Genomic DNA, 17,222 nt, shown 5'->3' with positions numbered 1-17,222 from the left:
TGTGCACTTTCGATTTCCCGTGCTTCTGTGAGCGCGTGCAGGATGTTATTGTTACATCCATGTTGATAGACTGAATGTTGGGTATGCCGTGGTGTAGCGTATTTGTGTCTATGTGGACCATTGTTTCTTTTATCAACACGTGTGTGTGTGTGTGGGTGTTTATGTAATAAACACCAATGAAGAACGACTCTTGTGAGCGAACTGTCTGAAATCGCAAAAACGAAAGACGACAACATTATTTTTCTCATGTTATTTAATCTTTCGTTCCGACAGATGGTAAAAAGGAGGACGTAACAAGATTAGGTTGGATTACTTTTTTATGGGTCAAAACCTCACACTTTAAAATTGGGAAAATGGGTACAGTAAGGCTAAAGTATTGAAAAATTGAAAACTGTTTACGAGCACATTTACTTTTAAAGATGTTCTATGACGGGAAAAAGGCTCAGTGCAGGAAATCTCTCGAGAGACATGCGTGAAGACATCCCCAGGCCTCGAACAACAACACAGACGTCAGGACTGTACATGGATACAGATACAGTGTCAAAGATACAGCCAAGAGGAAAGCTGGGACCATAATTATTCTAGGCTGTTTGGAATAGGCATGTTTGGAAGCACGTGTCTTGAGAAAGTAAGAGAGAGAGTGTGTGTGATTTGGAAAAACATCGTACAATGAGCTTTACACAATTATTACATAAAAGTTCATCCCTTTAATCTTTACACTTTTATGCTTTAGTGCAGCGAGAAAGGCATGCTGGCAAAGCACACAAGCACGCTGTCTATCGTTCTCCTCTCCTCTCATTCCTCCCTTCTCACCTCCAGTCCTGTCTTCCACACCCTACAATCCCTGGCCTCCTTGGCTCTTTACATGAAACCTCGTCTCAACCTGTCCACCTTCGTCCAAAAGTCCTCTGGCCAAAATTTCCTCCCATTCACAATGGCCAGACACATTGCTGTGCTCGGGGCAGCGGCAAAGTTTCAGGGACTTCCGGTTTGAAGGGAACACGTCATCAAGGCAAGTGCTACAATGCAGGGTGACAGCGGAGACCCGTTGGGGGGTTCTTTCATCAATTTTCTGTGGCGACCTCTAGAGGTGTACCTCTCCGTATCCATAAGTATGGCGAGGCTGGTGTTTTGGGTGCAGGCGCTGATCCCAGTTGCATGCTCCTGCCTTACAGACAGCAGTAATTAACTTCCTCGCTATTTCCTCTTCAAGTCTGCAGTCAGGAAATGGGTCGCGACACCCTGCTGACTTGATGGGAAGAAAGAAGAGAAAACGTTTTGTTTCGACCTGCAAAACGAAAAAATGCCGTTTGTTACCTCGTCCTCATTAGGTGACAGAATGAAAAGGAAGAAAAAGGAGAAGAAAGAAAGATGGGAAGAAAAAAAATTACTGAGACGAGTATAAAGACCTCGGGCCAAAAAAAAAAAACAGCACGTCTAGAGATTATGTCGACGAGAACAAAACCGTTGTTAAAATATAAGAGGAGAATTAGAAAAAGGAGTTACTATCAGGAAAGTGTGTAAGAGGATAACTTTTTGAGAAAAGAAAGAAAAAGAGAAAAAGACGAACAAATAAAGAAAAAATTAAAAAGGGGAAGTCTTGCCAGCAGAAAACAATTGAAAACAAGTACTTTGTGCATAAAATGGTGGAACTAAAATTAAAAAATTAATTTGTGCGTGCTGTAATAATTATTTTTTGTAAACACCTAGTGACCTGACCAGTTCCTAATTTAAATCTCTTAGCACAGTCAGCGAAATGAAGGAAGAATTTGTTTTTTTATTATTTAGAAACAATAAAATATAACCTGCACTACATGAAGTCCCTTTTCAAGAGACGTGACAGAAAATAGAGCGAGTACAGTAAACAGTGAACAATGCAAAGCTGGTGAATCATAATGTTTGCCGCCATTGACTGAAAATGTGACAAAAAGGGATCAGCAACAAACGTCTACAAAACCTACGTTTCATGAAAAACATGTAAAATAATTAATGGTGTGTTTTGATTCTGTAATCGGATATCATAACGAGAACAAATGATTCGTAAAATCTTTCAAGTACCATTAGCAACCACAGTTTGTGAGCTGAACTTTCAGCGCAGTCTGACATACAGAGCTACGATATGGAGAGGTAGTAGGTGGGGCCGGGAGTCGAATCTCCAATAATGCAAGGTAAATATTGCCATTATGGGAAACTGGAGAAGGTGGATAATACCAGTATTCTACACCTTTTTTTTTTTTTTTTGTTAATGCACTAACCAAACGTTGAGAACTAGAAGCAGCCCACTCACATTACACATTCTTCAGAAAAAATGTGTAAAATAACCACCTTTGTTTGTGTCAGAGAAGACCTGTCGTCTGCTATGTGGTGACGTTCACAATGGGCCATGTTTTGTCGCCAAAAATAAACATCCTCCCTAACGCACGTGCTACTGTATCAGCCGACAACATTTGTTTATCTATATAGCCGTTTACGTCAACGACTCATAACTTTGCATTCACTTTGTCTTTTTCTTCAGCTACCAATTACTCTAAAAATACTATATTAACTTTTAACAGTAAAACATCTACATGAGTCATGTACGCAAAACAGAAAATAAATTCCTCTACTTGAATTGTGTCCTGTGTCATGTCCGTTATATCTGACTCTGGTTTCAGCATCTGTATCCGAGTATGTCAGTTGTCACTCTGTGTCTAATTGCTTGTCTTACCTGTATGTCCACTCGACTGGCAGTGCCGACTGACAGGACTGCACAGTTACCAGGGCAGCACGCACCTGCCCCACCCTGTGAACACTCAAGTGATGCGAAACCAGTTATCGGCGCTATTGACCTGTGGGGAGGATGAGAAATGTCAAGGATGCAGGAGAACGGTGGTAGAAACTTAAAGCAGATAATTGCTGACAGCTTCTTGACCTACCAAGAGGGAGCTACAAGAATCTCTTGAACACTTCTCACTTGCTGCTGCATATTTCTATTTGGAAAAGATTTTTTTAAATCTATTCTCTCTCTTCCTTTTTTTTTTTTTTTTTTTTGTTGATTTCTTTCGTGCCTGCGTGTGAATCCGTTCTTGAATATTCATCCCGAAAAACGTATTACAATGGATATTATATCTGTGTTTATTAGTTCAAGTTTATTAAGAACATCTCATCACATTTGACAAACCATTTTTAATTAAGCTTGATTCAAACAAATACACTTTGGGCGGTAATTACTAAAAATTCTCTCAAACGTTTCCGAAATAATTTTCTGTTGTGTTAACAAAACAGAATATCAACTTGAAAAAGTATTATTTTCTTCAGGTTTAAAAACACAAAAAAAGAAAAGAAAAAAAGGAATAAACAGAAAGCACGCATGCAACGCAAGAGAGATTTCCTTCGTTAGTTTCAAGAAGAAATATTTGTGTATTTCAATTCCTTTGATGAAAGGATTTTGTTACAGCCGTGTAGAGACATTGTTGTATTAGTTAAGATCATAACAACTTTCAGAAGTGATGCTTTTTGTAGACTAGTAAGTGTCCTGCAACTTGGAACATTTACGAAGATATGGTCATGTAACTAAAGGGAACTGAAATGTGAAAAGATGGAGAGAAAGTATGACTGGGGAGGGAGAGGGGGTGGGGAGAGAGAGAACCTACACATTTGCATCAGGCGTGAGTTCCTGGTTCAATTGAGTTCAGACTTGTAAGGCACATTCCTCTCACTTCCTGCAATCAGCATCACAGTAACCTATTTCTCTTTACTCCCATTTTGTACGCCAAGTTCGCAGTATGTCCCAAAAGAAAAAACGCGAAAAATAAGAACAGAGAATATTCTGGAACATGAAGCCTTTTCTTTCGTTGGTTTATTTCCGTCCGGCGCAGACATATTAGCACCACGTGACATACACGCGTGCCCCACATCTTAACTCTCCTCGTCCTCCCATCTTCAGACCTTCTCCACACAACTGTGCCTCCCGGCATCTCCTGCCTCCATCTCTCCCTCTCTCTACATTTGTTTTCTCTGAATTTAACTGCTTGCTTATTTTGTGCTTTTTTTCTCGTACCACTCTTAAACTTCCTGGGGGTTTGGGTCTTTTATTAAAACTAGCAAAACCTGATAAGATGCTACATCTGTACATTTTATTTTTCTTGCACAATTAATTAGTTCACACATGACGAGGTTGAAGGGTGTCACAAAAATGCAAAATACTTACAGGAGTGGTCACATAAACAATTTCACACACGCTTGAGCAGCTGAGGCAATCAACTAAGAAGTCAAATAGTTAATGTCAATGATGCTAAATAGGCGATAAATTTAAATATGCAGGCACTTGTGCATGCGAGTGTGTGTGTGTGTGTGTGTGTGTGTGTGTGTGTGTGTGTGTGTGCACATGTATGTGTGTGTTTTCTTTTATCATCTTCATATTTCAAAATCGCTGTATGTCAGCAACAAGGACCTGGAGACCAGGGGGTCGTTTGTTTTGCAGGTTGGAATGAAAATATAGCAAACAGTCTTAGAAAACAACAAGATATACTTTTTTTACCCCCGCTATTCTCTCTCGCACTCTCTGAAAATGTGCAACCCTCACATAATAATAATAATAGCTACGACTTTTATTATTTTTACACTTTTTGTCTTCCTGCTTACCGAATGAAACACATTACAGTCCGCAAAACATGCCCAGTGGCCCTCACCTTGAAAAAAAATTTCGCTGATTTACAGAAAAGTTAATACATTGTTCTATTTTCTCACACCTTGACGTCGGTGCCGCCGTACAGGGAGCTTTGAAACCATCGATTCATTAATCACAGGGTCGCCGTTAATGTCATCAACTTCGGGATGTTCGATGACATCTTTGACACACACGTCCTCGTGTACCGCGAGAATCAGTGCAATGCTATTTTTAATTTGTATTGTGAAGGTATTTACATCTTTCTTGTGTTTGTTGGCTTTAGAGAAACAAGAACTGTGTCCTCAGTGCCAGGTGAGTGCCATTGTCACCTGTAGGTGAATGACACCGCCACTGCTTCGCTGACGCATGCGTTCGCTCGATGTGCAAGTCAACGCTCTCCTGTCGTCGCTGCTGTTCTCTTCGTTGGAGGATCACGGTCACCGCAGGCCGTACTAACAAAACTAATTATAAGGCTTCCAAGAGAGAGAGAGAGAGAGGGGAGAAATAAATCTAAATGAAATAAAGGATTGCTGAAACACGATGGAAACACCGGTGAGAAGAAGCTAACTCTGTCTACTGAAGTGAGGTCCTGAAACAAATGTCAGATCTTGTTCTTCATAATGCAAGTTGCTTACTATCTTTATATGTGGCATTCTCAGTTTGACAACTTTCCCTGGTGTGGGACTGTCAGTACACCAGCGGGTGTGGGACTGTCAGTCGGACTATTCTCGCTGGTGTGGGATTGTTGAGATGAGCTCAGCTCAGGTTCCTTTTAGCTGGTGTGTATCTCGAGTACGGAAAATAAAGGAGAATTCCTCTAGAATTTGGGAAATAGTATCTTGCAATGAGATTTACCCAATCATTTTGAAATATACGAAAGTGACTAAACCTTTTAGTCGATAGAATTACATACAACTGCCATTCTCTGGGTTCTTGTCGTGGTAAGTCTCCCTACCCTTGTTAGTACTGGATCAGATCTTCAGGAAAGAAGCTCAGTTATGGACCACTAGCTTGTAGCTGAATGACTAGCACACCTCCCGTATAGACTTGAATTATTTCTGTAAGTACAAGCTTTAGCCTTATAACCGGCCCTAATTATATGATTGGTGTTTCCCCTTTAGCTACATGATTAGACTGTCACTGTGGCTCTACGATTAGTGCTGCTCTTACATAAGTCTTGTTCTACAGCTACATGACTAGTGTTGCGACTATAGTTTTATTATTAATGCTGCTCTTACATAAGTCTTTACCTGTAGCTATACCTTGCCTCTTCAACTTCTCAACTAGTGTTGCAGCTGAACAGTTAGTGTTGCCCCTTTAACATGTGGAGGTGCTTTACACAACACCCAGCAGTAGGCGTTGAAACGGGGGATCTTGAAACATCATTTATGATTTTTTTTAAAAAAAAACCTTGTTCCAACGATCTCGGAACAATGCAGTTAAAGAAACATTAGCGATAAAGATCATCACAAGCGCATCATGTTTTTACTGTCAACAATCGTGATATTTACTGAAGGCTGTTTCTTGAAAGTCACACATGTTGTGCTCTTATACGGGTGCGTGGGTTGGTTGGTTTGTTTTCACTGACACTGACTGTCCCCACTTCATGGCAAATCGATGAATGTTTCTGTTTACAACTTACACTTACACTCCGACACTTGCTTTTTTTACCTACGTGGGCTTCCACGTGACAAACGAGGTCCACGCGGTGCAAGTTCTAGAGAGAACCCTTCAATGAACCCCCCCAAAAATACCTGATAAAAGAATCGCCAGAAATTTTAGAAAGGTGGTAAGGCGTACCAAAAGTGGAAATTTAGAGGACTACATAAAGTATCACTACACTCCTGTGCATCTCAAGGATCTCAAAAGCTACGCAGAAACCTGAAACATCGAGACAATTGTTTTTTGAAATATCGCCGCTGTAACTGAAAGTCTACAGTAAATGTACTCGAAATACAAGAGAAAGACTTGAAAGCAAAATCCTCTAAAATTCTAAAGATGTCAGAAATGACTAGAGATACCATAAAAATGAATGATTTAAAGAATATTGAATTACACGTGACAGAAAAGTTACTGTTTGAAACACTCGCAGGCACATTAATTGACAATGTTATTAGGAGGGTACCATGATCTCGGTTTTCATGAAAGTTGGAACAAATTAAATAAATGAATGAATACAAATAAATTTTGTTCGTGTCTACAGCTCTTTTCTGCATCACAGAAAGCAGGCTCAGACCGCTTTTAACACATTTGTACTCACATATGTACACAAAGATGGTGGAACAAACATTCCATAGTATCCACAGAAAACCACGATCAGTCCTGTGAAAAGGTGTTATATTCAGAAGGAGCCAAGACTGGGACCTTCGATACCTGATTCTCCCATCAACCATTACACCATCATTCTGTTCTCTTTCATACTTTAAAAATTAAAGACTTCGACTTTAAGATCTTTTAATTTTCGTCTTATGTCTCCCCTACACACACATAAGCGATAGTCGTCTGTAGGTTTAAATAAATTAAAAAAAACCTTCAATTTTACATCTTTCGACTTCGACTTCGTTTATTTGCATTTGTTTACAAGGTGGTCGTCTCAAAAGTCACGTTTTGTGACTACACGTGACATCAAACAACGGCCTGAGGTGCGCAATGCACGCGCAGCACCCGACCCTCCCGTCGCTGCAGACGAACCGTTGATAAAGACAAACCGTGTAACTGCCTTGTGACCGGACAGACAAACCCAGTTAAGCTAGTTTTCATGACAGCTCCGAGGTCCTCGTGCGGCGGTCCACACACCGCGACTACGCCATTGTGGACTCGGGATTTCAATCAGCAAACTCCACCGTGAAATTTCTCCTCCGGCTCCCCCTCCCTCTCCATTTCCCGGCGCTGCACGCAGGTATTCAGACCCGCAATTGCGTGTGCGATTCGTGAGCTATCTGTAAAACTGTGCTGAATGAAATATCAGAGAGTTTAGCGATGCTTATTGATAAGCACAGACTGTTCGTTAGCTGTTCATCAGTCTTTAAAACGTTTTAGTGATAAATGGTTCCAGCGAAAGCCGAAGCGGGTTGAGAGAGAGAGAGAGAAAAAAAACAAAACTATGTGACTTTGTTGAAGTCTAATAAGGCGTTAAGAAAGTCGTTGATGATTCTGACAAAGGCCTTTGGCAGCAACACCTCCACTAGAACCTCCAGCAGAAGCTCGTGTAAGCTTTAGGAAACGCACCAAAACGGTTGGGACAAGTGTTTGTCATTGGCCTCAAAGTATAATTTGTAGTAAAAGTGTTTTTCCCAACACCAGAATTGTCTCAACCGCTCTGTAATCAGCACCTGCACGTGGCAATGGGAACTGTGCTGTAGAAAGTGTTAGGAGAATGATGTTGGTTGCAAAAAGAAAAGGTTTCAGAAATAAAATTTAACAGATGATGAAGCTTTCTCAAAATAAAAAAAAAGACAACTCAAAGTTCATTCTGAAAGCACTGAATACAAGAAGCTTAATAAGAGAAAGAAAACAAATAATAAAGAAGATTTCTCGTATTCACTGCAAGAAATGCCGGAGATTAAATTTTGCTGGAATGAAAACGTTCAGGCGCAATTGTATATACTGAAAGGCCCAAAAATGACCAGTCTTTCATAAATCCTAATAAGGAAATTAATAGCCCCTAAATGACTAAAAATGAAAAAAAAAAGACCCTGAAAGCACTGATGGCCAAGAAATATTACATCTGAAGGGCTGATGCCAGGACTGCATCCTTCCAGCTGCTCTGTGAATAATGTCAGTGTTTGTGCCATTGGCTAGCAGACGCGTTTACATGGGCGACAGGGTGACATGACAGTGTCTTTGTAGTGTCCACCTTGTGGCCAAGCCATCTGTTTGTCGCTTGATCAAGCGGTTTGTCTTGACAAAGAAAACTGTTACCGAGCCACTCTGTGGTACCACAGTCTACTCAAAAGTTAGGTATTGCTTTGCCACAGGACTGATATCTGGCTGGACTAGTGTCAGGCCGGCCGTCTCTTTTCTGCGGCAGGAGCAGTCTTTCACTCCATCAGACTGGGATGATGTCTGCTCGGCCTATTCTGCGCTTATTCACTTGTTTAAATCTGTAGCCAATATTAGTTATTTCATGGTGTATATTATTTTATATTTTATTTTATAATGAAATTTATTGTACTGTCTATTAGTAGTGTGTGAGTGCACGCGCGCGCTCGCATGCTTGGTGTGTAGGCGCTTGTAGACGTAATGGAGGAGCAATACCAAGAAAAAGGGGACAGCAATAGATTAAAATTGAATACCACCATTTTAAATAACACAGCTGAAGAGATGCCGAGATTTAATAGCCATAAATTATTCTGTAATCTGTTTCCAATCCTTCATTGAAAAGAAGGATTTCAGACTTGTTTCTAACAGGACCAGAATATCCCATGGGCGTCTGCGGGAAAAGAATTCTCCATGATTTAACTAGAAAAAAAAACCTCAAAGAAAAATGCTTTTTCATTCCATCGTTCTAAATTGAATGTTGAATGTGTGCTTTAATCCATTGTCTCATATCTGACGGTTGGTCGTGTTTGCCTCGGGCGACCATTCTTTTTATTCTTCACGAAGCTCACCCCAATCCTTTGTAAATCCTATCCTTCAGGCCTTGACATATCTGGAGGATTACATTGAGACCCTAAAATACCAGTAATTTCTTATTCTCCATGCGCCTTTTGCAGTCGAGCTTCACCAAGAAAACTGTAACAAATTATGTCTTTTTATGATTTGTGACAACAGACTGCAGTTGTATTGTGTCCACTTTTATTCTAGCATGCTTCATTTTTTTCTCTCTTTGTTTAGCTTTTAGACAAAATTATTTTTTACTTCTTTGTTTTGTTGGTCGCAAACCGTCTTGTCTTGTGCAATAATTTACTGTTACTGTCTCCACACACTCTCTAAGCTCTCTCAGATTTCAGATTCTTACCTGTGAATGCTGCTTTTGTAGCTAGCTAACCCCGTGATAACTTCCAGATCCCTGACATTGTAAATAAATAGAAAGAAGTCAAAAAGAAGGAATTCTCAAAAAGCCATGAAGACGACTGATGTCGCACCAATCAAGAAAACGTTTAAGAGCAACGATGTGTGTTCTACACCTGTAAGAACATGGAAACAGGGTGGAACAGCCTGTATAGGACATTAACTTGGAGAGTGGAAGTAGATGGGAGGCGAAGGAAGGTCCTCTTCCATCAGACGACCATCATGACTGGGGATTCTGCTAACAGTTTTGGTCAATAAGAAGACGAATGTCCATTTTCATTCTGGCTTCCTAGTTAGCAGAGCTGGCGCACCGTGATCAGTCAGTCATCTGCACAACACACACACGTGCACATTTTATTTATTACTTCCCACAGTTCGTAATACAAAACAAGCAGTCAGATCCCTGTATTACCAGCGTATTTCTTTAAAAGCTGTTTCACCCAAATCTGATAAGCCATGGTCTCTCTAGCTCTGCCTCTTCTACCCACCACACGCTTTCTTTAAAGTGAACACTTCTTCCATTTTTCTGAACGCCCGCGTGTGATTTTCCTTTTTTACCCCTTCAAATCAATTTTAACTTCAAACATCTGTGCTCTCGAGGGGATTTCCATTCGTATACACGTGAGGTTACAGTCCATCGTGAAAACTCTGGTATGCTAATAATTGATGACTCGCGCGCTGTGGTGACGGGCAATGGTGGTGCTGTTGGGGGAGGGGAGTGAAGCTTCCATTACGAGTCAGTATACTGTGCATTCGTACTCTTAGAATCACCAAGAGGCAGTCACAAAAAAAAAAAGATGAAATGAAGGAAGAAGTCGACGACGAAAACGATGATTTTGATGAAGGTAGCGATGATGTCGACGACGACGATGATGATGACAACAACAACGATAAACTAATGTTAATTTATTATTACTTGTTACAGATTATTAAGACAGATGGGACAGCACTGACTACTTCATTTGTATGCCGACCCTATTTTTTCAAACGACCGAACGCTCAGTCAAAGCCCTTCACCTAATGCAACATATTTAACGGCTTTCTTTATTCACTCTTCCAGCCACTCTCTTGGGTAAACTGGTTCCCGCTTTGAGAAAACATCGCTTGGAAACCATAGACAAAAACACTGCAGCAATGAATTCTTGCTTGAACTTTGCTCACGCTTTTGGATTCCGGCTGGCAGGTCGGTCATGCTTGCCTGCACCCGTGAGTGTTAAGTAAGGGCAAATCCCTGGCGGGACATCTTGCATCCATAGACATGCGCACTGACTTCTCAACGACTGCTTTGTCTGATGGCTTCAGTTCGGGTGTGGAGGTCGTCAACAAACAACAAAGATTCTGTGATTGCCGGCAAGGAAAGACAACTGCTTTTTGTCTTCAAACAAGGTTACAGAGTTCACCTCTTTGTTTTAGTCTCGCTGGTGGCAAAGACATTTAGGTCGGTTGATTAATTAAGGAAGGCATAGCTGACATAGAAATAAAATTCGTCATTAATCACTGCTTTTAACTGTACAAACCAGACAGCAACTATGTCACTGCAAAGACTTACATTCATTGTGATTTTAGCAAATTTTATCAAAATAACTTGAGCTGCAAGACTCAATTATTGTGCACCTTTATTTATAATATTAACTTTTATCTTTTGAAGGACATTTAATTTTTACTAAGCATTTTGAAAACGTGGATTCAACATCCAATAAACAATCGTTCATTGTTAGTCTATTTTCAATTAAAAAGACAAAGAAATACGTTAAGAACTCGGTCTCTTTAGCTATGTATTCAGAATTGAAAAAAAAAACCGATTTGATATAGGATCGGAGAATTGTTCAAACTTCAAAAGCATCAAGATGCAAATAAAAATGATTATTAAGGCAGACAACTATTTCAGTGGAGAAAGAGAGTCTAGCCCCACTTCAGTCAGAAAAAAAATCAGGAGCATGAGATGACTTCCTGAAGATTCCAGCCTTGTCTGGATTCTTATTGGTTCCTTCATGAGACATGACAAATATCTATGACTCAAGTGTTTTGAGAGTAAAGACAAAAAGAACACAACCTGTTAGGAAACTCGATACAAATGGAAAATTATAAAAAAATTGACGAAAGATGAGTCGTCAAAGAGAAAAGAGAGTGTGAGAGACAGAGTGTAACGAAAAAGACGAAGAAGGTTTAAAGGAATGAATCAAATTAGGTATAAATACTTTACACACACACACGCAAATAACAAAAATAAAAAAGACCAGTCACTAATGAAAATGGCACAACTCTTTTTTCTATCTGCTCTCCTCCTTCCATCTCTCGCGTTTTCTCAAATTCTTTTCTCTCGGTACCTATATTACATGCAGAAACATGAGTATACATGTATAGATTTTTTAATACTATTTTTACCGTTACTTAGAAATAATTTACTAGCTACAATTAATTCTTGTTTTGCAGCCAACACGCCCTAACAAGCAAGCATTCATGGTTGCCTCCCTTTATTTTTGTTTACAGCGTGAAGCACAGACTAAACGAGCGACTGCGATACATAATTCATCCTTTCTGCCACCGGCACTTTTCTCCATGTAGACAATGCACACAAAGGTCACAAAGAACACAAAGCACACAAAGAACACAGAGCACACAAAGCAGAGCTGTGCTGACGAGCCATGGATTGCCTCCCCTTCAGATCAAACGCACCAACTGGAATAAAAACGAACATTAAATTTCGAGGCCGACACGTTACCATTCTCATAAACAAGTAGTTAGCGGTGAAATGAGTCGTTTGCTCAGGTAAATTGGACAAAAACAGAGTTAAATTTGTAATCAATCGCAGTTGTAATCTGTGTGCATTAGATAATATGCATCAACGTTATCGTCCTGGACAAAAAGTATTTTACATATCAGCACGCTTGTGAAGTTAAAATATCCCGCTAGACCTGATTGTGATTTTCCCGATAGCCAAAATTTTTTAGTTTAAAACAGGAAAACCAAACATTTAAAGAATCTGTTTTGACTCACGACGAGGGTGGTGCTATGGACACTGGCTAAGGAGATTGTTTGTCCAGGTCTTGACTCGATTTACTTCCATCTCGCTCTGTTTCGTTCAGTTTACTGAAGCAGGACCTGTCGGTTCTTGCCAGTTGTGGTCATGTCATATCAACTCAGGTTAATGTCACGGGAGAGCAGCATTTATTTTTAATCTGTCCGCGCAGCCGAAACACTTGGGGTGGAGGGACGGGCAAGACTGCTGCAATCACCGACTGGAGGTGGAGGGGGACTGGCCCGGTTGATGCCCGGCATGGCGACACGACGCAAAGAAGCGGACTAAGAGGACAAAACAAAGTTTTGCAATCAATCAACTGTCGACGAGAAGCTGGCCCTTAGGGTGCCGGTGCGCTGTGGGGCCGTTGCGCCCTGCTGACTGCTGATCTCGGGACAAAATAAGTTTGCCATCCATCAACAGGTGAAGCGAGGCTGGTCCAGAGGTTGCTGGGCGGTGAGGAGCCTGACCGCTCTGCCGACTGGGAATCTGAAACTGCCTTAGCTTGTTTTCCAAGCATTTTTATGGAGTCTTGGGCACAGCCAATGATATTTTCCACCTGTCCTTGTGACGTTTCACGCGTTTCCGCATGACGTTTTGCGCCACTTCCTGTGACGTATTGTTCATATTCCTAAAACTGTGGCGACACAAAGGCTAGACCATTGCTACTATCTTAGGTCATCTTACCTGGGGCAGTCTGCAGCAAAGGCAAGAGGTTTTGTGTTTCTTGGTTTCTGAGGATTGTTTCTGGCAAACTAAACATTTTTTCCAAACTAGAGAAGCTTATTGAAGAAGGTTAGGTTAATTCGTGAAATCTCGCCAAATTCCTTCAAAATATCATTTGCATTAATCTTCTGATTCATGTTTAAAAATCATTTGTTCTTTTAGCTATGATGATTTATATTTTATTTATTGTCATAACGCTATTGAGCATGTAGGACATCATCAAGATAATTACGACAGCGCTATTATATTGTCATTTGTATTCTTTGGCATACGGACACCTCGTTAAAGATTAATTCAATGTAAATATTTTTTCTAATGACTGGAAAGAGCTCATTACAAGATACTTGTCCCTCAAATGTAAGTGAATAGCTCCTAGCTTTCATTGTAGAGATTCCCGTGTACAAACATCACCGTAAAACGTCAACATAGACATCAGGATTGTTCGTGAGTACTTTTAGGTTGTCAAGGGTTCAGCCAATGGGAAAGCTGGGACGATATGCTAATAATGACATTTGTAATATCACGACTTTGTCCTCTTTCTGTGAATGGAGATGATTGGAGATGTGTATCTCATCACCAGGGAATATTCCTTGAAAATATTTCACGCGGCAGGACCTGTATCTCGTCGCGTGGGAGGCCAAGTCCTGGGCGGGAGACTACGTGTAGGTCTCAGAAAGTCAGAAACAAGCAAATAATGGCAGACAGCCGTCGATTCCACAACCTTCCTATGTGCAATGTTTTCTGTCGAAGCGACCTATGTATATAGTATTGTGGAGGCACGTGACACATACAGCACTGCTTGGGGTCTGTCTGGGCATGGCCGCACGTGCCTCGGTTAGTCCCGCCACAAGCAAAGTAGTGCAGCGGATGGATTTGGTGTTCGCCTCCGTCTCTCACCCACCAATCCACCGCCACCACCATCGCCACAGTACTACAACCCTCTCCATCCGCAATCGTCCTCCACACAAAGTCTGTGAGAAAGTGTCACGTGACTCCGCAGGTGGGACACACAGGTAGTGTGTAGACCTGCAGGGCGGGACGATTTCACCAGGTACCGCGATCGACGACAATCGGCGCAAGTGCAGCACTATTTTACTTGCGGCAGACAAAATGTAGACTACGCCTCCATAACTTCAACCCTTGCTCAGTAGTTATCTCTATGGTTTCACAATACTGATGTTTTTAATCTAAGTGACCTTTCCCTCCTCCCCTCTGAACCCCTCAGTGACACCAGTTGGTTGCGTGCTACATCGGCGTACCTCCTGTCCTTGCAGGTAAACGGCTCGAATTTTAGAAAGTAAACAAGCCTTACGGGTACATTTAGGTTGAAAAAAAGAGAACTGTTCTAAAAGCGTTTTAAAAGCGAGGGCCAGTCTTGTTTTTTTGTGCTCGGCAGAGGAGAATACAGTTGCGTGGATGTTATGATGTAAGTGCGTTCGATCCTTCGGCAGGCAATCTTACGCCGGGAGCTGCAGCATTATGCAGTATTATGTAATCTTTTATGAATCAGATATCAAAGTCGTTTAATACGAGTCGTGAAAAAAGTGAGACATACAAAGCAGAACAAAGAATCCGCGTTAAAGTACATCCTCCATCATCGCTGTCATCTCTTCAAGCTGACCTTCTTCTTGCCTCCTCATGCTTCCTGGTCACAAAACCCCACAGCAGTTTTATATTTGTTTCGTGCAGAAAAAACCCCAAAACCTTTATGGACTCAAACCATTTAGGGAGATGAAGACTACCCTTTGATGGGAGTAAGAGGGCGTAATTACCTGACTCGTTGGTTTTTTTTCTCACGAAGTCACCAGAAACTTGCTCTTCGACAACCACGGCCTGCTTTCCTTGATTTTTTAGTGTACTTCCACTTATCTCGCATGCAGAAATTTGTTGTGGGAGTAAATAAATAAATAGACGTAAATACTTTTAGATAGGAAAGAAGTCAGTCAGCGAGACGGACGGGTGCGCAAACACACTGACTTGACCCAATGGGAGCCCACAGTGTTGGACAGTAACAACGAATAGCGGTGATAAGGTCTGACAGTGTGACATTGAACAGTTGTCACTGCGCACTGATAATGAGGTTCGTTAACCCTGACGATGATCAGTTGACGAGGCCTGATAATGACTAAATAGCTATAGCTATCGTTTTGAGCAGTTGTCACTGACACTGAGTAGCTGATGAGCAGCTATCAGTCTGGACGAAACACGGAGTCTCCAACAGATGAGTAAGGAGTGTGTGGGGGAGGAATCGGGATGGGAGGGAGAAGATGCTACACTCAAGTATCCATGGCTGTATGGAGGAACAAACAGTAACTTAGTAACGAGACTGGAAAGCAGCGCTTCGCTCGTCACCGGAAACACGTGATGCTGGGGGTGGACTGCGATGCTAAGTGTGGCGTGGGAGGGAACGGTGTCTGAAGGGCCTAGGGACAAAGTAAGTTTAATGGAGATCGCGCTAACTGCAAAACTGAATAATTTACACATACTCTTTGCTACAGGGAGTTTAGAGACTTCGCTCTACTTTTCAACTGGTACTCGGCTTGTTTATGCTAATGTATGTTGGCTTGAGGGTTCGTGCGTTCATAAATTTACCGTATTTCGAGTCAAAATTTCGCATACATTCCTACCTAAAACAAAAATTTGCTTTACTAATATTCGGTCGGTCGTCTCTTTATAGGTACTTGCTGTGGTGGTGTGTTTTTGACATTTATATGAAATTATATAATGAGCGAGCTGCAAACATTGCTTGCCCTGTTTAAAACATTTTTCACTTACAGCACAGAAAGTCTGAAAAACCTCTGCAGAGGTCAGGTGGACCTTAGCAGGGTCACACTCGCCAGCTACTCAAGGCTTTGCCAGAGTCGCAGACTTGCCAGTTCTTTGTGGTGGGGCCTTGCCAGCATCATAAAGTTGCCATCTTTTGGGAAAGGGAGGAGGCTGCCAGTGCTATCTGGTGATTGGCTTCTGTCAGGGCCTTTCGTCTACGACGACGATGCATGTCAAACGCTCGTTTTCTCTATCTGCGCAAACGCCGGATTTTTCAGGCTGCGCGCCTGACACCATCCTGTTCGTCTCCCTTTTGTTACCATAGCCTCTCCGTTGCACAAAAGGAGATATATCGGCAGTGTCAAGGGAATAGGGTTATTATTTTTTTTCCTTTTTCATTATTTGTGATTTTTATTTTCTGGGGCGAAAACGTTTCATTTCTGGGAGCTGGAAGCCTCATGCGCACTGGTCTCGAAAGTTTGCAGATCACACGCGATTGGCAGTGGTGTTTGTGATGTATTTGTATATCTGTTTGATTTGTCCCCCCGCTCTACGGTGTCCGCCCTCTGGCGGAGCGCGAGCCCCGGACGCTGCCCGCGGTCTCATAGGATGGCCGTGAGGCGTAAGCGGGAGCCTGTCGGAGGGCAACGTGATCGATGGTTCACAGCAAACGTACACCACGATGGCCAAAGAGGTTTGAGAACGGCCACAATGACTTTGATAATGACTTTCGCGGGAGAAGGGGTAGGGGGAGTCCACCGAAATCCGGAACAGCTGGAAGTAATTGTGTACACTATGACTTGGCAAAGCAAGATTGCATCAACCCTGAGTAAAATTTATGCAATCATCGTGAGTGATACCCGCGCACAAACAAACACACACACCTACAGGGCTTTGCGGTTCCAGGTTCTGCCGCCGTGGACGCTGCGAAAGGATGACCCGGAGATTTGCAAACTTTTTTTCTGACCACAGCCTCCCTACGGCTCGCTCGGAGTTGCCCGGATGCTGTCTTTGTTCCCCACGATCGTATCTCATGGCGGAACTAAGGAA

At 41.8% G+C, this 17,222-nt stretch overlaps 1 protein-coding gene across 1 annotated transcript in view; it reads right to left on the bottom strand.

Moving 5' to 3' along the window:
- Window positions 1-249: 249 nt before the first annotated feature.
- The window catches only part of LOC112557338, a 50,911-nt gene continuing 33,938 nt past the window's right edge, over window positions 250-17,222 (bottom strand). The window contains exon 3 of the mRNA XM_025227135.1: window positions 250-1,288. Within this exon, the coding sequence (XP_025082920.1) occupies window positions 1,085-1,288 (204 nt within the window). The 3' untranslated portion in view covers window positions 250-1,084. The remainder of the gene's footprint in view (window positions 1,289-17,222) is intronic.

This window comes from Pomacea canaliculata, linkage group LG2, assembly GCF_003073045.1.
Source record: "Pomacea canaliculata isolate SZHN2017 linkage group LG2, ASM307304v1, whole genome shotgun sequence".
NCBI classification, from domain to species: Eukaryota; Metazoa; Mollusca; class Gastropoda; order Architaenioglossa; family Ampullariidae; genus Pomacea; species Pomacea canaliculata.
The sequence above is the reverse complement of the archived record's forward strand: the minus strand, read 5'-3'. Positions and strand labels throughout refer to the sequence as shown.